The sequence below is a fragment of the Cryptomeria japonica genome, chromosome 7 (genome assembly GCF_030272615.1).
Source record: "Cryptomeria japonica chromosome 7, Sugi_1.0, whole genome shotgun sequence".
Lineage (NCBI taxonomy): Eukaryota > Viridiplantae > Streptophyta > Pinopsida > Cupressales > Cupressaceae > Cryptomeria > Cryptomeria japonica.
In genome coordinates this window covers 571,538,111-571,562,137 of record NC_081411.1, presented here as the reverse complement: position 1 = coordinate 571,562,137, position 24,027 = coordinate 571,538,111, and the positions used below count along the sequence as shown (strand labels likewise).

The 24,027-nt window shown below is 35.9% G+C and overlaps 1 protein-coding gene across 1 annotated transcript; it reads left to right on the top strand.

Moving 5' to 3' along the window:
- Positions 1 to 865: 865 nt before the first annotated feature.
- Positions 866 to 5,432, top strand: LOC131073096 (endoglucanase 20). Its single transcript, XM_058009463.2, has 8 exons — positions 866 to 1,119; positions 1,659 to 1,871; positions 2,538 to 2,738; positions 2,839 to 2,916; positions 3,014 to 3,166; positions 3,265 to 3,373; positions 4,311 to 4,477; positions 4,659 to 5,432. The coding sequence occupies exons 1-8, from the start codon at positions 871 to 873 to the stop codon at positions 5,028 to 5,030; spliced, it is 1,542 nt and encodes a 513-aa protein (XP_057865446.2). The 5' UTR covers positions 866 to 870; the 3' UTR covers positions 5,031 to 5,432.
- Positions 5,433 to 24,027: the final 18,595 nt, after the last annotated feature.

Here is a 24,027-nt window from a genome sequence, read left to right as displayed (position 1 = left end):
AGTATCTCCATAATCCAATATACCATGCAAGATTCTATTATGACTCTTACATATAGACCGAGACTAACCATCCAATATTTATTCAATCAAGATATATTTAGTAATTTATCATTAATTTTAATGGCACAAGATGTGAGTGCTACTAGTTTTCCTTTATAATATCTCTCTTCTTCATATTCTTTGTGTGGAAGACCCCACACACCCCATGGGTTCAGCACTGTATTTAATGCTACTTGATAAAATCATTCGAGCATAACTTGTGTGCACTTGTGTGAGCCTTCTTTATGAAATCTGTTCCCCAACGAATTGTTTGGCATCATGTTCAGTTGTTTTGCCTAGATAGCTGAGGTCCAATGATCTTATAAATGACGAATAAAGTGTTTTGAATTCAAGTTTTTTGATATTTTAAGTCTCTGATCTGCTGATAACGGCTACTAAATGCACTATGAAAGTGTCTAACTTTGGTGTTATAAGTGGCTGTCATAGGTTTTCCCTTCTTTAAGAACCAAAAACTAAAAAGGTGGCTTTCATACTAATCCTGAATCTCTGTATGACGGTTATGAAAGAGGTTATCTGTCTGTGTGTGCAATTAAGATGTTGAGGTGCAAAAAGTGCAAGCAAGGAAACATGCTTTTACTGCAGAAAAGTTAGAACCCACCTTGTTAGGTAATAGAAAACGCTTTTAGATTTATGACTGTAAATTTTATGATTATCTGGTGCAGTTTCGTATGTGAGAACTTATCAATGAATGGGTTCCACACATTCCCTGTTAACTGTCATCTTATTCACATGAATTGTATGACCCCCCTCATTCTGTATGTATTTGGTATTGTGCATTTTCTATATAACATTTTTTGGTGGAAGGAATGTATGAGTATTGGCATTTCTGAAACAATGTTTACTCTTTCTTTTGCTGGGTTGGTGTTGGTCTTTGCAGGCTTAATTAGTGCACAGCTTGCAGCAGGTGGCATTCATGACACTGTGGATGCAATTGACTACCAAGATGCATTGGAAAAGGCTATACTTTTCTTTGAAGGACAGAGGTCTGGAAAGCTCCCTTCAAATCAACGAGTTACATGGAGGGGAGATTCTGCTCTTTCAGATGGTAGCCTGGCAAATGTAATCTCCAAAATGCAAATAACAACAAATATCAAGTCTTAAGAGCTCACGGTTTGAATAGTTTATATAATTTTTAAAGTTTATGCGTTGGTATTAACTATTTTTGAATTTGATTGTGTAAGTATTTTTAATGTTTGGGATCAAATTTTATGATCTGTGATTAGAAATCAGAAAACAAGAGAAGAGAAGTAACTTTTTTCAATATTTTATATAGAACTCCACAATCTATAATCAGAAATGATCATTTCCCTTCTTTCTGATTCTTGACATTAGATTATGAAATTTGATCCTAAATATCCAAAAAAAACACTTATACAATCAATTTCAAAAATAATTCATACTAACTTATTTATTTAGTATGAATTTTAATTGAATTATTTAAGTTGATAGGTTGTCAGCCGTAGCTCATTTTGAGGTGATAACACTGTGTATTACGTAATGGTTTCTTTTACTTTTATTCCTTTCTAAACTGTTACACATTAAATTTTGAGCGAAGCACATCTTGATGACAGTTAGTCTGTTGTGAAATCATGGTGCAGGTGGATTTGAGAGGTGGTTACTATGATGCAGGAGATAATGTGAAATTTGTGTGGCCCATGTCCTTCACAGTCACCATGCTTTCTTGGGCAGCAGTTCACTATAGACCTCAGTTATCTCAGGCAGAACAACTGAACAACACGCTTGAAGCAATTCGCTGGGGAACAGATTTCATAATGAAGGCTCACACAAGTCCTACCACATTATGGACTCAGGTTTGTATCCGTTATAATTGCAGGGTAAATTTAAACATTATATTTTAACAAAGCTATAATATTTCTACAATTTATTTAAATATTGTTTACAGTATTCGAATTTTTTGAATTTTCTTGTATTTTATGGAGTGCAATTTAAAATGTCGATGATTAAAAAAAATTTCGCACAATCAAATCTAGAAACTGCAAACAATAGTATATTCTAAGTTTTGACTTGTATAGACAGTTCATCAGAAATTACACTAGCATCTCTAATAGGACCCGCCTATTAATGTGATTTCAGATGAATCCCCTGAACAAGTCAAAGCTTAGAGTATATTGTTTAAACCAAAATGTAATTACACACAATCAAATATCACTGATAATTGTATATATACAACAAAATAAATCAAATAAAAGGTTAAGCTTAAATTCTATTTAGCTATCAAATGATTCAACCCTTAAACAATTAAAGATAATATTTTTTTTTTTTTTATCATATTAATAAAAATTCACCTTTAGGACAGTTCTAATTGCTCACACAAGTCCTACCACACTATGGATTCAAGGTTGTGTCAGTTGTAATTGTAAGGCACCTATTGATATAATCTCAGATAAACGAACTAAACAAGTTATTTACATAATCAAATATCACTAATATCATCTTTTTTATATATTTTCAAGCAGGTGGGTGATGGGAACAAGGATCATGGATGTTGGGAGCGAGCAGAGGAAATGGACACTGCACGCACATTATACAAGATCAGCTCATCTTCTCCTGGATCAGAAGCAGCTGCAGATGCTTCTGCAGCTCTGTCATCTGCAGCCATTGTTTGGAAAAACTATAACTCTTCCTATGCAGGAATATTACTTAACTTTTCTCAATCTGTGAGTGTAAATTTCAAACAAGATTTGTTTCAAAATCCTCTGTTTACAACAACTTATCAAGGATTGGCCTCATATAGGAGCTTGTGTTATACCATTGCAGCTTTTCAACTTTGCCAATGAATACAGGGGATCCTATTCAGCTTCTTGCCCTTTTTACTGCTCCTACTCAGGCTACAATGTATGTATTACTGTGCAGATATAAAGATCTGAAGTTCAAATTGAAAAGAAAACAATGTTGAATGTGAATGTAACTAGATGTTCTATATGGTGAGCAGGACGAACTGCTGTGGGCAGCAGCATGGCTTTATAAAGCTACAAATGATCAAACTTATTTAAACTTTGTTGTGAATAACCAAGGGTGGAGTCAAATGATGTCTGAATTCAGTTGGGATAACAAATTTGCAGGTGCCCAATTGCTCTTGGCTCAGGTAATCAATTCATATCCATTAGGTCTGTTTACTTCCCATATCCATTGATTTGTTATCTTGTTGATTGTTATCCAATAACACCCGAGCTTTTGTAACAGGAATTTTTATCTGGTCAGAAATCCTTGGAGAAGTATAAAACCGATGCAGACTCCTTCATATGTGCCTTACTGCCAAAAAGTCCTACAAAACAGATTACAACTACTCCAGGTAATGCAATATACATAATCCAAAAAATGGTCTTGTATGACATGAGGAAATCAAAATAAAGCCACTCCTTTCAACTAAACTATTCAAATAACCAACTACAAGCCAGCCTTCTAGGTTTAAAAATATATATCACACCATATTTGCAATCAAATAGTAATAATCTATTACATTGTTACATCTGTAGAATAAAAATATATTAAAGATATATATAAAATAAGAACAATATATTATTACAGTACCGTTAAAACACTTTTTAGCTGAATACTTTTCACAATCCCTTTTCTTCACCTTTTTTAAACACATGTTGTTCTAGCATATTAAATGTATTCTTCTTCTGATATATAAGTAGTACAAAGATCTTTTTACATTAGGGGAGAAGATTTAGTAACTGAGGTCTTTCTTTTCATGCATCTCAAAATAATATATGACAATTTTCAATTGTTCTAATTTTTTTACAATAGATTATTGAATAAGATCTCTGTTTATAATTAGAGTTTCAGGTTTACATTATCAATTATGGTACTACGTCAACATGTTTTTTATTGAGGTTTCCAAAAGATCCAAAACATAAGTAGATCAATAGTTGTACATTAAATCAAGTTTTGCTTGTGCAATGATACATCACATTATTTATTGCTTTTTTAATGAGAAAAATATATTTTATTCATAATGAATGAATACTCATGATCAATACTAACAACTTTAAAATTAAAATCATTAATGCTATACTATTAAATATATTGACGATTGAATTAACAAATATTATGACAACTTTTAGAATGTGTTCTCCTGTCTCCGAAAACAAGAACTAGTGTGCTTCCTTGCATTTAGAATGCATGCAAGTTTTCTACGATTGAACTAATTTAAAGCACTTTTAAGAATTTTATTTTATCTCCAGTGAGGCACATTTACCTAGGAATCCAAATGAAATGTGCAGGGGGTCTTCTATTCATAAGAGATAGCAGCAATTTACAGTACGTAAACACCGCTACATTTGCAATGCTTGTATATTCCAACATAATCAAAGCTGCAAAGGTCTCTTCCATATCCTGTGGCGGTGTGTCATTCAAGCCTTCTGAAATTCGAAGTTTTGCAAAAAGCCAGGTTATTTATACACAAACTTGTGACTCATTCCATATTCCATTCAAACTTAGAATCTGCAATTCTAATTTGTAATATAATCTTCCAACCTAGTGAAGGATGATTTAGATTGAATCATCCATTTTTCTGATTCATTTTTCTAAGAAATAGATGTTAATTATTTTTCTTTAAATTTCTATATCAGGTTGATTACATTCTGGGTAAGAACCCAATGAATATGTCTTATATGGTGGGTGTGGGAAGCAAATACCCACAAGAGCTTCACCACAGAGGGGCCTCCATTCCATCAATCCATGTGATGCCTGAGAAGGTAGATTGCAACGATGGATTCTCATGGTATAACAAAGATTCAGCCAATCCCAATGTGCACACAGGTGCACTCGTAGGAGGGCCAGGTTCAAATGATAATTTCAGTGACAAGAGATCAGATTACAGCCATTTGGAGCCAACCACATACATGAATGCAGCTTTCGTTGGCTCCCTCGCTGCCATGGTCCCTCGCAATCCATATCCTAATGCCCACCAACAGAATGAGTACGTAGCTCATGAGGCTTGATTCTACTTACACCTCATGAAGCTCAATAGCTATGAAATAAATTTGACTTCTACAATTATGTTAATGTATCACAATATTGTATCTATGTTTATGTCATTGTACAGATGATCTCTGTCTTGTTTATGTCATTGTAATGATGACCTCTGTCTTGTAGAGAGGCTGATACGAGGCACATTATATCTATTCAGATATTCGGATGTACATTTGATCGTATTTATTAATTAAAAATATGATCAAAAGTTTATCATGATGTGAATAGATAATACATATTTATGAAATAGTAGACAATATCAAAGTAGTTCTTCCTAGTCGATGGAGTTCTAATGTTTTGAAGCTCCATTGTATTGATGAAGTCTTTAGACTTTCATATTTTAATAAAATAAATAAAATCTGATTTCATCACACTTGAATTATTTGTAGGAAACTTTTTATTTAAGTAGAGAGTCTATATGGATGTCAAGGGATTTTAGTAGATTATAAGAAAGTTTTTGAGTGTTAATCCACAGGGATGAGCATTGCATTATTGGTTGTTACACACTCAAAGCAATTTGGTTAAGTAAAACCATATTAAACTCATATACTTCATGAAGAGATAGTTAACTTCATTCTTTTTTGGAATACGCTCGATGCAATGATCGATCTTTTTCATGTGAGATTTATGTGTTTGTAGAATTGATAAGAAATATTTAAGCCAAAGCACAAAAAGATAAACAATTCATTGAAATTGGTTGCTCACACAATTAGCAAATGAGATTCCCATACCTATTGCTAGTATTATGGTCTTTATTTAATGGTGTGATGTTTTTTCTTTTCACATTTGTTATATACAATTACATCATCTTAATTATTATGATGTGTTTTAAGTTGATGGATTGAAAATTAGAGTTTTCAAAAACAAAAAAAAATGGCACTTTGATTTCATTAATGTTTGAGATGACATTTAATGATATAATGATAAGAAAAATATAATAGAAAGATCACATTATTAGTTCAATATAAATTGATAAAAATTACTTAAAAGAAACATAAAATCTAAAGAAATGAGGTTGGAAAAAAATATAAATAGAAAACTTAAAGCCTTTTTTCTCATTTATAAAGCTATAATGGGTTAGGTTAAAACAATCAATCCAAAATATTTTAATGACTCTCCAATGGCTTTAGTGGCTTTAATCTATCGAGTTGGATTACTAACTATCCTCAATGGTCTTTGGATAGGAGATGGTTTTTTCATGGTCTCAATGTGATAGTTAGGTATTTGGGTATTCTATTTTTTGTTAATCCTTCTCTAAAGTCTATGTGTGAATGGGACCTACATAAATTAAGTGGTGAAACGTATGAGCACGACAAGGTAATCTCCTTTTTTCTAATAGAAAGGTTTCAAGTATGTCAAAATGTTTTTTCATCTTACACTATTAACTATTATTCTTGTTGACTTATTGTTTCATCTCATATTAAAAATTGAATAGTTTGATTAGAAAATTTTATGATCTAATGGTAAGGTACCTAGTAATAAGAAAAGGCACATTGTTTGTCAAACCTAATGTGTTGCTCCTAAAATTTTGGGTGGTATGGAGTTAATATATATTTGTGTTCCATGGATTCTCTTTCTAATAAATGGATTATAAAATATCTACTTATAATGATCATTGAAAATAATTGTTTGGACATAATTTAGATAATTGTGTGCCTAAGGTTTATTCTAAGTGGAATGTCTTGCACCTATGGAATATTGTTTTTATAAAGTTCAAAGTTAAACCTTTTGGGTCTTCTATTTTTTGCCTCTATTTGGAATGCATGGGGTTTTGTGAAAGGAATAGCTAAAAGTCGTGAAAGTTTCTCTATTTATAAAGGTAAAGTTTTGTGCTTTAGTTCTATTTAGTGATCTTTATTTGGGAAAATCTCTTTGTTAGCATCTTCTAGAGCTTTTTTTACTTTTTCTTGCCGTATCAAAGGCCTTAAGTCTATTGATTTTGTCCTTGAAAATGGTTATTTTTTGGAAAGGGATCTTACTCATCATAAATTTGATATTCATGTACGATAAAAAAAGGGCTTATACTATGTTTAACAGATTTGGTCTTAAGGGGACCTTCAAGGTTGTTCTTAGTAATGATAATATTTCGTAAAATATTAATTGGCTAGAGATTAAGAAGATTTTGGATGTCACTCGTATGTAATTATATTGTTTACTGCCTTATTTTGAAGAATGGTATAAATACTAACTACTATTTGTGGTGTTAAAGATTTTGATAATGTTTGGGTCAAATGATTTAAGAGGATTTGGTCTAACCTTATTGAGCATAAGAATTGTTGTATTAGATGGTTGATGACTTTTACCATAAAGTTAGTGGTCAAGTTATGTTGGATCCTAAGTTTAAATATTGGTAATGTTGAGATAATTACTCACTTGTTTTTTGAGTTTCATTTTTCTAAGTTAACCTAGTAATGTGTTTTTACCTATTTGGGCTTCTATGGCTAGTGAAACTAGTATTAGCTAATTTGATATTTTATTTGGTAAAATTTTAATTTTTCTCTCTTATGTATAAAATTTTACACAAGTTATGGTTTGTCATGTCTTCGAAATTTGTCTAGTTTATTTGGATTGCTAAGAATGAGGACATGTGCTCACTAAATTTTCTTTGATTTTTTACATTTATTTGGTTTTTAATATGGGACCTAGGTAGGTAAATAAGAAGTGATTTCGAAGAGATGGTTGCCTGATAACTCTGTGTTTGTGTGGGTGTCGTGCTAGGGCCGATGTGCCATAGCCTGTGTCCTGCGCTCTTCTTGCTTCGTTCTGGGGGGGTTCTTGCTTGCTGGGGGTCGATTTTTGCTTGCCCATGGTCGGGTTTTTTGGGCTACCGCAAGGTTTTTTTGCAACCCATTTTTCTTTCTTCTGCTTAGGGTTGTCGTTGGGGGTGTGCAGGGTTTTGGGGTTGGGTTTTCCGCCCCTCTTCTTTTTCTTTTTTTGATATTTTCTCTGGATCCATGGAGAATAGAGGATTATCCTCTTCTCAAATGATCTCTGGAGATCTGGATATGGCGTATTCGTCTCATTTGATGCATGCATGTGGAAAGGAACACATTAGTAATTCCCAATCAAGGGTAGGCATCTCTTCTTCAAAAGAGCCTTTTTCGCATGAAAAAGGTGAATGGTTGTTTGGAGAGATCCCAAGATCATCCAGTTCTGGTAATTCAACTTGAGCAAATTTTGAAGGATGTTGAATATTGGTGTAATCATGCTCTCATATGCAAATTTATCAGTCTTTGCCTCTCTATACCTATTTTAGAGTCTTGGGCACGCCATGTCTGGAATCCTGAAGGAGATATGGATCTACTTATGGCAGCCAATAACTATGTTCTGGTTGTTTTTTCCAACCTCGCAGATAGGAACAAGAATTTTGAGGGTGGCCCTTATTTTTTCAACCAAGTGGGACTCTTTATCAAACCTTGCATATTGGCTTTAATTTTGCTGAGGAGCTTCCCTCTTGTGTGCCCGTGTCAATTCGATTGTCGAGGCTTCCATTGGAATTCTGGACAGAAGATATTCTTCACTCAATCTCACTACTTCTTGGTAAACCTTTGGGTTCGGCTTCACAAACTCAAGATCGAAAGGCAATTTCCTATGCTCGTATATGTGTAGAAGTTTATTTAAATAATCCTTTGCTAGACTCTATGGAAATCTATTTGGGGACATCTTCTTGGATCCAACAGGTGGACTATGAGACCCTGCCATTTAGATGCAGAATTTGTCATGAATATGGTCATTTAAAGTGGAGATGTCCCAGAAATAAATCTTCTAAATTGGTCATTTTTTATCCTCCTCACTTTGTTCTAGGGGAAGATAAGGGGAAAGCCCCTATGCCTGATGGTCCTGCTGATAAAGATGCCTTCATTCCTATCAAACCTCGGAATAAAGGCAAAGGAAAGAAGAGAACCTAGTTGGATAGGCAAAATGATGTCACCCTAAATATGTTTGATGTTCTAGATGATTTGGTCCAAGAGGAAGGAGTTCCACTTGAAATGTCCTTGGGTGCCCAATTTCAACATGAGGTGTGGGATGGGGATTCCAAGAAAGAGGGTCGGGCCCTATCTTTGGAGAATCAACAGGATGTTCAAATGGTTATGCATTTGCCTTCCCATGTTCAGGACAATGGAGATATTAGTGAGTCATAGGTCCCTAGAGGTGCAGTGGTCATGGCGTCTACTCCTCCTTCCACTATAGTGGCCTCAGATTCTATGAAGAGTAATAAAGCCCCGCTTGTTTTAGGCTTGTAGAAAATGACCCTTAAAAAGGGTTCTTTAGACAAACCTTTAAGGAGTGGACAAAAAATGGATCAAGAAAAGGTTAAGCTTATTGGTGATACTTTGGTTGAGTCAGGGTCTGTGAAGCCCATTGATTCCCACTTCTCTCAACCACATAAATGATTGTGCTCTCATGGAATGTAAGGGGGTTGAACAACATCCATAGACATAAGGTTGTTCGCAAATTAATACTCTGAGTCTCCTGATGTTGTTTTTATTCAGCAAACCAAGCTTTCAGTGGATGATTTGGCTAGTTGTTATTTGCGTGTCTGGCCCTAGGGCCTTTGGCAGGGAGTGAGCTCTCATGGCAGTTCTAGGGGGGTTGCTTGTTTCTGTAACCCGAGGAAAGTTTCCCCTTTGTGGTGGTTTTCTAGCAAGTCTTCCATTTCTATGGTCACTTCTAGCTTTGAGATTGTAGAAAGATGCCTCTTCTCTAATATTTATGCTCCTACTTATCTTGTGGGTAAGTCACATCTTTGGGCTCACATCAATCTTGTTCGGGCTCAAGATCCTTTTCTCCCCTGGATTTTGGTTGGAGATTTTAATATTTTAATGTCGTTACTAGTTTGGAGGAAAAGCGAGGTGCGTTATTCAGGCTTGATCCTTCCTCAAATTTACTCAAGGATAATATTGGTCTCTTGAATCTCATTGATGTGAAGCCAATTAATGGTGTCTTTACATGGAATAATAGGAGGAGTGGTGTTGAGGCTATCTCTGAAAGGCTTGATAGATTTTTGGTTTCCTGCTATTGGGTGCATGATACGTGGTCCACCAATTCAAAAATTCTTGATTGGAGGGGTTCTAATCATTGGCCTATTAAGCTTTCTATTACATCTTTTAGAACCTCCAAAAATCCCTCTTTTAAATTTCAATCGATGTGGCTTCATGAGCAGTCATTGAAGGATCTTATGGTTGATTGGTGGTATGAAGGGGTGCCTACCCATGGGCAGGCTATGTACACCTTTGGGAAGAGATTACAACATGTGAAATACAAGCTGAAGAGGTAGAATAAATAATTTTTTGGGAATCTGCATAGACGTGCAAGATGACAGCTTAATCCAAGTTGGATGAGGTTACACATCAAATTAGGGATCAAGGGATGACTGTGGAGCTCAGTATGGCCGATTCCCTTGTTCTTAAGGGCTTAGAAGAGTGGGAGTTGTGTGAGGAGATTTTCTGGAAACAAAAGTCTTGTGTGGATTGGCTCCAAGAAGGTGATAGAAACACGGCTTTTTTTCATAATTCTGTTAAGGCTCAAAGGTATGGTAACTCTATTACCTCTCTCATATCTTTAGAAGGGGTTAACCTTTCATCTAAAGAAGAAATTGCTAGGGAATTTGTCTGTTATTTTTCTAATTTGTTTACCAAAGAGGATCATGAAGCTATGGTAGAAGAGAGGCCCATCTTGAACTATATTCCCCCTCTTGTCTCTGTTGAAATGAATGATGCTCTCTTGTGCCCCATTTTGTTGTCTGAACTTGAGGGGGTTGTGTTTCAAATGAACAAAGGCAAGGCTCCTGACCCTGACGGGTTTCCTATTCAGTTTTTTTAGGAATTTTGGGATATTATAAAGTATGATCTTCTAGATGTGGTTTAGGAATCTCATAGGAATAAACAAATGATCAAATCTATGAATTCTACCTTCTTGGCTCTCATTCCTCAGAAGGAGGGGGATAATAGTTTGGACCAGTACATGCCTATTGCTTTATGTAATGTTGTCTACAAGATAATCACTAAATTGATTGTTGAACGACTCAAACCTCTCCTCTACACTTTGGTTTCTAAGGAGCAAGGTGGTTTCATTGATGGTAGATAGATCCTTGATGGAGTTGTGATAGCAATGGAGGTTATTCATTCGATGGCTTCCTCTAAGGAGAAGGATATGTTTATTAAACTTGACATGGCCAAGGCTTATGATAGGGTGAGTTGGGATTTCTTACAGAAGATCCTTTTGGCTTTTGGTTTTGGAGAAGAGTGGGTGAATTGGGTTCTTAGTTGTGTGACTTCTACCTCCTTCTCGATTCTTATTAATGGGGAACCCTCGAATTGTTTAGCGCTTTGCAGGGGCTTTGACAAGGGGACCCTTTATCTCCCTATTTATTTATTCTCATGGTTGAAGGTCTTGGCAGATTTCTCACTTTCTAGGTGAGACATGGTCTTATTTAGGGCTGGAGTTGGAGCAATGCTCTACCTCCATACTCTCATCTTAAGTTTGTGGATGACACAAGTTTGATGGGAAGGGCCAGAATCAACGAGGCAATGAATTTCAGGAGAGCTTTGGATATCTATTGCAAAGCCTCAAGTCATAAATTTAATGAAGATAAATCATCCATATATTTCTTTAATACTCCTCGACTTATTCAGAATAGGATTGCTAGGAACCTCAGATTTCAAACGGGGTCCCTTCCTTTGTTGTACCTCAGGATTTTGTTATATTTGGGGGTTCAACACAGAGATTTTTGGAAAGGAATTTTGGATAAACTTCGTTGCAAGGTTAATCATTGGACTTACAGGTGGTTATCCTCTACTGAAAGAGTGATTCTTCTGAAGACTGTGGTGCAAGCTCTTCCCATTTATAAGTGTTTTGTGCAAACTCCCCCCTCCATCTTTGTGAGAGAGTTTGATGCTCTTTCCCATCAATTTATTTGGTCTAGTAGTTTTCTTTCTTCTAAGTGGAGTTTAGTTAAATGGGACTTTGTTTGTAGACCGATACATGTTGGGGGTCTTAGCCTCGGATCTATTGATTTGGCTAGCAAGGCCTTGTCAGCTAAGCTGTATTGGAGGTGGTGTAACAGTCAGGATCAGGACTCGGCCAAGATTTTAACCCACAAGTATTTCCCTGGTGCTAATGATCATGAGGTACCTCATCTTAGTTTAGTGGGCAGGGGCTCTTGTATCTGGGATACTCTTAAAAAAGGTGCCCAACTTATTAAAGATGGCCTTTTCTGGATTTTTAATAGAGGCTCTAAAGCTCTTTTTTTGAAGGACTCTTGGGATGGTCACCCTCCTATTCTATCTAGTTATCCACAGCTTCATCCTCTTTGCAACATTTTCACTGATGTTGGATGGGTTAAGGTAGATAATTTTAAAATGGTTAAGCACATTGGACAGGTTGAGGTGACTTGCTGGAAGGATCCTCTTGAATGGCCCTTGGGTGGCTCTGATGAAGATCGTGTGGTGTTGGTTAATATCTTGGAGGGTAGGTTATGTAGTTCCCTCAAGGAGAGAGATATTTTGGCTTGGGGTCCTAACCCAAAAGGCAAGTTTTCTATTACTGAAGGTTGTGCTCAGCTTGATAGGCAATTGTATGGCCTGACAGATGTTCCCTGGTGGAAGAAAGTTTGGAATAGCTTCTCTTGGCCAAAATGTATTTTTTTCTTATGGCTGGTTGCTTAGAGGAAATGCCTCATGTGGTAGATTCTTCATAAGAGAGGCTTCCAGGGATCATCTATCTGTTATCTTTGTATGCATAATGCGGAAGATTGCTCCCACTTATTTTTTCTATGCCCTTTCTCTAGAGATATTTGGCACAAGTGGTGGGAGGCTTGGCAACATGCTTGTTTTCATGATACCTCCTTAATTGATTTTTGGGATAGCTTGGGCAAACCCCCAGCGAAGACCTCTTTTCTTCAAGTGGCTTGGGCTATTGGGCCAACCCTTATTATTTGGAATTTGTGGCTGGAAAGGAATCGAAGGGTATTTTGTGATTCACATGTAGGGAATCCTCGGCTATGGCAGAAGATAGTTAATAGGCTTCAGGAGACAATCTCGGCTAAGTGCAATTTGTCTAAAAATGTTGATCTGGGTGATTATGTTATTGTAAGGAATATGTAATTGGAAAACATTAAAATGGATTGTGTTGCTAGAAATAGATCTCGACATGCAAAGTAGCAGATAAGTAGAGATGGAAGGTGGATTCCCCCTCCTATGGGAATCTTAAAAATTAATACATATGGCTCTTCCCATGGGAATCCTAGACATGCAGGTATTGGAGGTATAGGTAGAGGTGATGATGGTTCTGCGGTTATTTTCTTCTCTATTTATATTGGGCAGTGCTCTAACAATCTTATGGAGGCTCTAGCTATTAAGATTGTTGTTGAGAGAGGTTGTTCTTTAGGATGGAGGAAGATTATTTGTGAGTCGAATTCTCAGATTGTTGTGGACATGTTGAACAAACAAAATTTGAATGATGTGAGTTGGCAATTAGCTTATGTGGTCGGACAGATTTTACAATTGTGTAATACATTGGAATTTGTCTCCTTTTGTCATATTCCCAGGGATTGGAATAGAGTGGCTGATTGTTTGGCCAAGTGGGCTTCAGATCATGTTGATGGTTCAGATTTTAGTGGAAGGGATGGTCTACCTCCTAATTATCTTGAAACTTTAGATAGGTTAATGCTAGAAGACAGGATGATGCAAGAGCACCCAGTGGTGTAGCATCAATTTCCCTTTTATGTTTGTTTCCATTTCATTGTCATTTTTGAGGCCCTTCAAGGCTCCGGATGACCCTAGTTTTTGGTGTAATTCCAACGTAGGTGGCCCTTGGCCCTACTTTGATCCATGTCATCTTTTTGAGGGCTTTCCGAATAGGTGTTATCATTGGAAATCTGACGGCCAGATCCAATGCTATGGTCACTAAACTTTGTAGTGGTGGTGTTGGTGGTTCTTTTAGGATCCTTTTAGTTTTTGTTGTTGTCTTGGTGGGCCTAAGTCCTGAACTTTGTATTTCTATGATTTTTGAATAAATCTTTACCCCTTTTTTCAAAGAAGAAAGATGGTATTGTGCATTTCATTAAAGGTTCAATGCTATTGGTGATCCTCATACATTTCAATGAGGTAGAGTAATAAATGCTCTTGTTTATGACTATGATGGTTGGATAGTTTAGAAATATATTACTATTGTTATTATTTTTTTCACAATAGTTTATGGGGTTTGACACCTTTTAGATGGATTCCTTTGTTCCTTATTTGGAGGTGAACCACAATTTCTCTAATATTACCAATAGCACTGATGTTGGTTATGTTGTTGGGATTTCTCCTCATATTTTTTCTCTTCACCTATGATTTTCTATTATGTGTCTAGTGAGTTTCATATTGATGATTTTAATGGAGGTGATCCTTCTTCTATTGTTTATTCTCATGTTGTTCATAACAAGGGGAAATATTTTATTGTTAATTTTCTAGGTAATTTGAAGTTTAAATTTCTATTTTTCCTTTTAATTTAGTGACTCAAATTTATATGTTTTAACTTTGTTTTATGTTATACTTATAATTGCTCATGAATCCTAGCTTTAGTATTGTGTTGATTCTAGGGTCCCATCTACAGAGACTATTGTTGTCTCGTATTGATTAGTTGGATAAGAATGTGGTGGTAGTTGATAGTTGTTCACATAATACTTCTACATCATATGCTATTTGTTAATTTACTTGCATAATATTTATTTTCCACTTTAGGTTTTGACTATTTTACCCATGGATTAAGACAATATATATTTCCTATATCTAAATTATCTTGTGTTTTTGTCTTACTAGTCTACATAAATATAGCACTACCTAATTGTATCCAATCCTCTAGGAGCTTACATTTTTAGTCATCTCTAAATATTTATACATGTTCTATATTTCCAAGTTATACATGAAGTATAAAATAAAAATAGATTTTAATTTAGGGATATGAAAATGATTTTACATATAAGTAGTATTGTAACTTGTTTTTTTTATAAGGCACAAAGCCTAACCATTGTCTTGAGGATAATAGTCGGATGAATGTGCAAGAGTAAATCCATACTGAAAGCATAGTTGAGTTAATTTATCTGATGAAAATACGGATGTATTTTTCGCCATAATTTAATTTGGAACACCAAATCAGTAAATTGTATTTTCTTTCAAAAACTTACACACCACTTCAGAAGTTGTGTGCCTTACTGGAATAGCTTCAACCGACTTAGTAAAATAATTAGTAGTTGTAAGGACATAAGTATGCCCTATAATAGAATATGAGTTAATAACACCGATGAAATCAATTCCCCATTGCTTGAAAGGTTCATCAATTACAAGTGGCTTGAGAGGAAGCACTGCTATCTTTTGTTTTCCGACAAACTGCTGACAAAGATCACATTTGCGTACCCACTTGTACGCATCTTTGAAAAGCATGGGCCAATAATACCTATCCTTAAATATTTTATGATTCATCACAAGCGCATATAAATGTCCACCACAAGCTAAGTTGTGAAAAGATTCTAACTTCTCTTGTTGTGCTTTATCAACACATCTCAAAAAGACGTCATCAATACTCTTTTTATACAAACAATTATCCCAAATGACAAAGTTTGCAGCTTTGAGCTTGATATTTCTCTCCTCCTTGTAACTCAAATATGAAGGATACTCACCATATGTGATAAAATGAGAGATATTAGAATACTACTCCTTTGTAGTGCCAAAAAACAACACTGCAAGTAAGCGTTCTGAAATTTCATCAGATTCCTTACCTTTATTGGAAGAATCATTTTCAGCCATTAGCTTACACAAACCTCTCCCACGGATAAGCTTCGTAGGTTCAATCTCAAGGTCATATTCCTGAATCTTGGCAATCCAATTACCTCTCTTAGTACCAAACTCCTGCTAAGTAAGGATTAACTTCAGTGCAGTGTCAGGAACCAAAACAAGTGTATGACAATTCAGGATATAAAACCTAAAATATTTAACTGCTTTAACCACGAAAAAAACATGTTTTTCCATATGGGAGTACTTCAACTCATGAGAATTCAAAGGGAAACTCATGAAAGTTGTATATACCTAAAAATGGTCTGAAGATAATTAATTAAATAAGCAATTATTTAATTATCCCCCTTTCCAATTTAATTGAATTCATTAGCAATTTGATTAAATTCCCCATTCATCTGCTTATTAATAAATCTAAGGATTTATTTAATAAGTTCATTTCAATAGTCCCCTTTTATTAATTAATCTGAATTAATTAATTCTCCCCCATTTGATTCATTCTTCTAATCTCATAATTAATTAAAACAAATCAATTTATGAGTTGTTGAAAGTTAATTAGCCTTTTCCTATTATTTGAATTTTTAAATTTAAATTTCCCACGTCTCCTAACTTATAACCACCTAACCTAACCACCCCCTAACCTAACCCATTCCACCTAATCCGGGTTTATCTAACCCCATCCTAACCTCCTCATCCTAACCTCCTTATCCTAACCTCCTATGGGTTGGATATTCTCCCCTTGAGACACGTGGCAATTATGCCACATGTCTCCCCCCTTGGACACTTGCCCTCTTATGAGCAAGATTCCTTGACACTTGTCACCACAAAGATGACAAGTGTCCCTCCCTCCAACCTCTTCTCCAACCTCCTCCAATTTGACCCTTGATATTTTTAGATTAGATCTTGACCGTTGATTCCTGTCACCTCACCCCTAGCCTTGGAAATCCTATAAATATCCCGCATTTTGGAGCACAATGGATCCGATCACATCTCATTTCAAGCATTGTTATTATAGGCATATCCCATCTCATCCCATTTTAAGAATTGTTATTATAGGCAATTGCATCTTAGATCTAGCTTAATTTTATCATCATCTAGTATACTTTCTTAATCATATAGCCTAATCAATCTCTCATCTAGCTTAATTGCATCTATCATTTAGTATAATTAGCTTCTTGGATCAATCTATCTTAATCATGCATTTATCTAGCTTGCACAATATATCATTTTAAATCCTGCAGCTTGGTGTAGTCAATTCACTGGGATTGGTCATCTAGATCTGAGAGAAAATCCACACTCGTATCTCTTAGGAGGTGATAGGTTGCTTTGTCATGGTTTATCTTTCATTTGATTTCAATTTTCTAACCATGCTTGCAATGATCTATTGAGTGTTTGTGTTGCAGCTGCAAGTACCCTACTTCACATTCAAGACATTTTGGCGCCCACCGTGGGGCTGAAAATCTAATTTTGTGGCCTCTTGCATCTTCAAATCTTCAATCTCACGGATCTTTGGCTGCACTGTCTTCAGAATCTCGTACAAGTACCTTTTCAGTATCGTACAAGTTTCTTTGTGAACTTGTATGCGTATATGGGAATACTCGTACTACTATGTGAGGGAACTTGTACGATTTTATGTTTCTGTCTTTCATTAAACAGAGTTCATTTTAGGGTTTTTATGCTTAAATTTGGCTATTACTAATGCTAACCCTAGTTTGATTCTGAGTTTTCTAGCAGCCTAATTGGTTTTCTGCAAAACATTTTTGTCCAAGATTACATGGGCCAAAGAATCAATTACTCCGAAACAACATGATTACTAATGTATTGGTTTTGCATGTTGCCTAAGGAAAACTCGACCAAACTTTGTGTCTTCTTAAAGTTTTCTAAGAACACTTAATTTGCTATTGGTAAATGAACAATCTTGTTTTCTATGCTTGAGAATTTATCTAAAAGGGAGGAGAGTATGCTTGTGTCTGTATGGACAATCAAAAATCTTGACCCTTGAAGTGCTTCTATGTTTGAGATTTGAATACCTTTAGCAGGCCTGTCATAGTGGAAAAAAGTAATCACCCTGTGAGAATGACCCAAGTGAGTACAGCTAGACCTAAGATTTCTGACTCACTCCAAAAAATAGGGCTCTCGGGATTAAAGTCTCGGAGGATGGGATTATTTGAGTTTTCTCTTTTGAGATTTCTCATATCGAACATTTATTAAGGCCTCACAGTCTCAATCATGCTTGTGTGACTACTTCTTGTTTCGATACCTTGTTGGGCTATAGGCCTCAATCGCACTTGCACGACTACAAGGGGTAATTCCAAACGGAAGTCCTTACTATGAACCCTAAGATAGAAGCTACCCAGTTCACCTTGGAAAGGGGGATAATCTTTGTGCAAGAGAGATAGTAACTCTCCAAGACACTTGCCATATCATGCCCCCATTAGCATTTGGAGTCGGATAATACGACATTGAAAATTCATTGTGTGAAACTCAGTGGTCATATTTTGATTAGCTATTGGGTGTGTACCTAAGTTTGCAAGCAAAGGTTTTCTCTCTCAGCCAACTTTCTTAGGATTTAGCATGTTGTGCTTGAGGTCACTTATCATATCGCATGCTTGTTGTGTTTTCATCCTTGGCAGTGAGACTGAAACATCGAAAACAAGAAAACATAATCAAAAACATCAAACATCATTGGTCAAAAATCTATCAAAGTCAAAAATTTGTCTATGCTCTGTCCTAAGTCATAAGAGTTTCCTAGTTTTTTGTATAAGAAAGCTAGTCCATCGTTTTGTCCTATCTAAATTGTCGTACGAGTCATATCAGCAGAAATTCTTTGTTTAGTTATCGTATGGTTGTCTCTAAATTTCCTTATGAGATTCCTATTTTATCATATGGGACTGTTTAAATTGTCATCTGGGAGTCCTTAATCTATTGTACGAGGGTTTGTCTTTGTCAGTCCAGAGTTGTCTTATTGCATGTCTTTTCCAGATCTGTCATTTTTGCTTGGTCAATTTACAGTGAGTGTATACACCTGATATCTATCATTTTGTGCTTAGGTTGTCTTCTTGGTTTTCTTGGTTAAGTAATCTTCTATCAAAATGGATTCTAGAAGACACCCCAAGATTTTCAATTATTCATCTTCAACAAGTTCAAGGTCTAGCATCTCAAAGTCCATTATCACCTTCTTTGATAAACTGGTCATTCAAAACATAGTTTCTCATCGGGATCTATCATCCTTTATCATGAAACTACAACGTTTGATCAGGATAACCGCGTCCCATATCATTGGATATATCGTTCCTATTGGACTTGGTCTTATCAAAATCATCATCATTGCACTCCAACCAAAGATCATAAAACTTACAAACTTACAAATACTTGAATTATCTTTCCATGTCATATCACTCTATCATATCTACATTGATAGTTGGTCACTTATCGAAACACCTCTTAGACATTTGAATCCTTGCACAATATTCAACACACGTGTATGCCCAGTTTAACTAGAGCACAAAGACGTAAGATCGCAGAAATAGAAATAGAAACATTTGAAATGACTGAAGATTATAGGAACATAGCATACCAAAACGAAATACAAGAAGAAAAAATAATAGATCAACATATCAGAGAAATCAAACAAGATCCTAAATTCAAAAAAATTATGGAGAAAATATTGGAGGGAGAAAAAGAAAAGTACTTCCTAAAGTTAGCAAGATCTGGTGCTACTCTCCCCCAAGATTTTGACGTGACCAATCTAGGAAAAAAGAGAAGTGGCCCTTTCCATGATAACAAATGACATGAAGAGATTTCGGTCACAAAAAGGATGACACATCAATTCCTGATAACACAAGAGCTAATGAGGAAACTTTTGTTCCCAAAAGGGATGACGTAGAAATTCTCAACAATGCCAAATCTAATAAGGACACAAGAAAGAGTCGAGATGATATAGGAAGAGATCAAGATCATACTAGAATACAAACTCATATTTATACAAGAATAAATCATGTTGATAATCCCCTCACAGCTCTTACACAACAAATACAAACGCTGCAAACACATATTCAAGATATGCAGATAGGAACTATTAGAAGATATTCACTTCAAAAAATTTGTCCTTACCTATTCGATAGAAATCTAAACATGATACCATTTCCTATAGGTTGTGAAACTCTTAGATATGATAAATATAATGGATGCATTGATCCCCAGGATCATATACGAGAATTTTGCACGATGAGTATGGAGTTTGCACATGAAGATACATATTTGATGAGATTATTTCCAAAGAGCTTAAGTGGACTAGCTATAGAATGGTTCTCCAAACTTCCACCTAGAATTAGATCATTCGCAGAATTGGTGGATAAGTTTGTTTCACAATACTCTTACAACATACAACATGAGGTCACAATGCTAGACCTATGTAATACTAAACAAAAGAGTGGAGAACCTTTCATGATGTTTCTACAGAGATGGAGATGATTAGCTTCATGATATCCTCATATGGTGGCAGAATACGAGAAAATGGACATATTCATCGATAACCTAAACAATCAAATGAGTTATAATCTAAAAATGCAATGTCGTCAAAATTTTGAAAAGATGATTGATAATGGAATCAGAATGGAGGAAGCTATGGTAAAGAAGGGTGAGTTGAAGCTCTAAAAATAAGGAGTTAATCCTCCTAACAACAATACTAGCAACAACAGAAATGATAAGCCGAAATTCTGGAATAGAAATCGAAATGTCGTCAACGATGGGATAGTGGATAACAATAATGTAAAACCAAAGAAACCAGTTTTCAATTTATCCAAACACTCAGAAGTGGCTCAAAAAAACAACAATCACCAAAAATCAACTTTCAGAAGGAAGAAACTTTGAACCCCAAGTGAAACCCTCTTGGTGGAACGACAACCATTATTGCGATTTTCATCGAAACAAGGGACACCACACGATAATTGTTAGCAGTTGAAACATGCCATCCAATATTTGATTGATAATGGAGTGATAAATATGGATGGACATACAAAAAATGAATCTCATACAACTTTCAAAACTCTGCTTCCTAACTATGAGAAGGGTGAATCATCAGCAACACATAATGGTAAGGGGAAAGCAAAGGTGAACTGGCGCAGAGCACCTAGCTCAATGTTGTATTTTCTTGCATTTTAGAGTTTTTGTGTGATTTAAAGTTATTTTATGCTGTAATAAGGTGGAATAAATCCTATGATGCTTTTTGAAGCCATAGTTTGGTTGTCCACACTTTTGTTGTGCTCAGGATCCAAAATTGCCATTATCCTGAAAAGTTGTCAAAATGTCAATTTTTGGTTTGTACCAGGTGGATGCCTAGAAAATTGCTATAATGTTTGGAAATGGTTTAAATCCATTGTGGTATTCCATTTGAGTTATGTTTCAAGCCTTGAGAGCCTTGGAGTGTTTTTTTGCACTCATAGGTAAAAGTTGTCAAAAATTGGTCATGACAACTTTTGCATTTTTAGGCAAGAGTTGTCCATGAAGTAAATGGCATTGGAAGTTGGTTGGAAACAACTTAAAATGGTATATAAAACCTTCTAATCATCTCCAATAAATGGTTAATCAACTTTTGGTTTGCATTCAATTCATTTGCCAAGGGTTTCCTATGCTTTTCCTCATGTTTGGACTACTTTTTCTTTGAATTTCTGCTTTTGTTAAACCTGTACGGTCTGGTACGGTGCACATAATAGAAGAGGAAGTTAGGAATTTGTTTTATCTTTCCAACAAGTATAATATAAAGGTCTTAAGTGCTTTGTATCAAAAGTTCACTATTTTTGTAAATGTTGCTCACAAACCCTTGAAACTTGGGGTTTTGGCTGTAAAAATGCATTTTACCTGAGCATCCATGAATGGAACAAGTTTCAATCCAATGGATGCCTTGGGTAGCCTCTGTAAATAGTTTTAGAGTAGTCTTTTTGTGTTTTTACAGGCCACAAGGAGGAGAATGGGTGAGATGAATAACACACAAGCTTGTAGCTAGTGTGTGAGGGTAGCAGAGATTGCTCATTTTCAGAGCCATGGAGAAGTGATACCCCAAAAACCCACAGTGTTTTGTAAATTTATATGGGTGTACTAAAATAATCCAATATTTTTTGGGTTGGTCATTTTGACTGGTGAAGAGTTTGGATCACATCTTCCAAAACTGCCTGGAAGCCCTAAACCCTTAAAAATGACTCTTTTTCAATTACCCTAGTTGCACGACAAACCTAGATGAGAAAATTTGTGATCTTGTTTAAATTCCAAATGTGTATCTAAATATGTAAAAATATCTGGGGGTTTTTAGGAAATTGTTGGGAAAAAGACCAAAAAACAATCCAAGAAGGGCTAGTCAATTAGGCCTAATAGCAGCCGGTAGAAGCAAGTTGAAATCCTAGGGCTTGGGAGGAAGGTGCAGACCTTGTCAATGTATAAAATGACCTTGACCATACCTACACAACATAACCACAACCTTTAAACATGTTGTTAGATTGAAGATCCTTGGTGGAGGTCTTTGGAACCTAGTTGGAGCTTTGGGAACCTAGTAGGAGACCATCTCAAAATCATAAATTTGGGTCAAAACCAACAAGAAACCTCAAGAGGCTATACCTAGGAGGAAAGCCAATAGATTTTAGGCCTTGGAGGTCTAAGGAGTGTACCCTAACAAGTTACCTTGGAGGAGCTTGAGTAGAAGGGTGAGTTGAGGAGTTGGGGTGAGTAAGCCTGAATTGGAGAGCTAGGCACAAGACCGCTGCATCAGAGTGGTATCAGAGCCATTCTTTGAAAGATTTGGTATATGTCAGATTGTGAAGAATTAGAAGCAAGTTCAATGCCTCCAAAGGAAATGACTCCAGAATCCATCCGACAGATGGTGGCAGAGATGATAGAAGGATTGAAGGATACAGAAGGACACAGAGGAACCAGAGAGGCAAAGAAGGAGAAGGGAAAGGTTAAGACAGAATGGGGTGATGAGACTGATGAAAAAGTGGAAGATGGAGAGGAACCAATAATAGTAGCTATGCCTCAAGACCAAAATTTATTCCTAGATGCAGTCAAATCCATTTCTAAGGACAATCTGGATGGATTACCCACATATGGAGGAAACCCCAATGGAGAAGAGTTGCTAGATTGGATAGAAGCTCTCAATAATCATTCTGATTACAAAGAGGTAGCAGAAGAGAAAAGAGTTAATGTGGCCAAATCAAGAATGAGAGGATCAACATTGGTTTGGTGGAATATGATGCAAAAAGAAAGGATACAAGAAGGCAAAAAGAAGATAACTTCATGGGAGCATATGAAGATCAGACTTAAGGCACAATTCCTTCCAGGAGATTATGAATTTCAAATTCATAAGAGACTACAAAATCTGAAACAAAGGGAGCTAGATGTCAATGCTTACATGGAGGAATTCCATAAACTAAGCCTCGAAGCTAAGAAGCATGAGAATGAGGTGGAGAAATTGGCTAGATACATGAATGGATTGAGACAAAATATACAAGATGAAATTAGTATCCTTACTCCTGATACTGTTCATAAGTGTTTTCAATTAGCATTAAGGGCAGAAGACAAAATCAAGAGGAGGAGTTAACAAAATCAAAAGTTTAGAGGTGGCAGATCCTTTAGAGGAAGGGGCACTTTTAGTAGAGGACAACAAACATCAAGGAATGAAGAAAACTCAAGGCAAGAAGGTGGTGGAGACTCTTCAAGGGGGCCATTTAGAGGATCCTTCAGAGGAAGAAACAATTCTAGGGGTAGATTTGGAAGCTCGAGAAGAGGAAATTTAGTTTTCACTGGTAGATGTTACAATTGTAATCAAGTTGGCCACACAATGGGAAGGTGACCGGAGAAAGCAACCAACTCTTCACACTCATACATGGGTGAGAGAAGAACACAATTAGTGGAGGAAGAAGACAATCAAAGTGTGTCTTCCCCTTTCAGCAAGGCAGGCCCAGTGACAGATGGTGAAAGACTAATGCTAAGAAGGTCTTTGTTGAAGATTCCTCAAGCTCAAGAGCCACCACAAAGGAATATTTTGTTTAGAACAACCTGTAAGTCTCAAGGCAAGATTTGCAAAGTGATTGTAGACTCAAGTTCAACTGAGAATATAGTTTCAACTGAAATGGTGGATAAACTCAAGTTAAAGAGGTTGCCACATCTCACTCCCTACAAGGTGTCATGGCTCAACCGGAGCCAA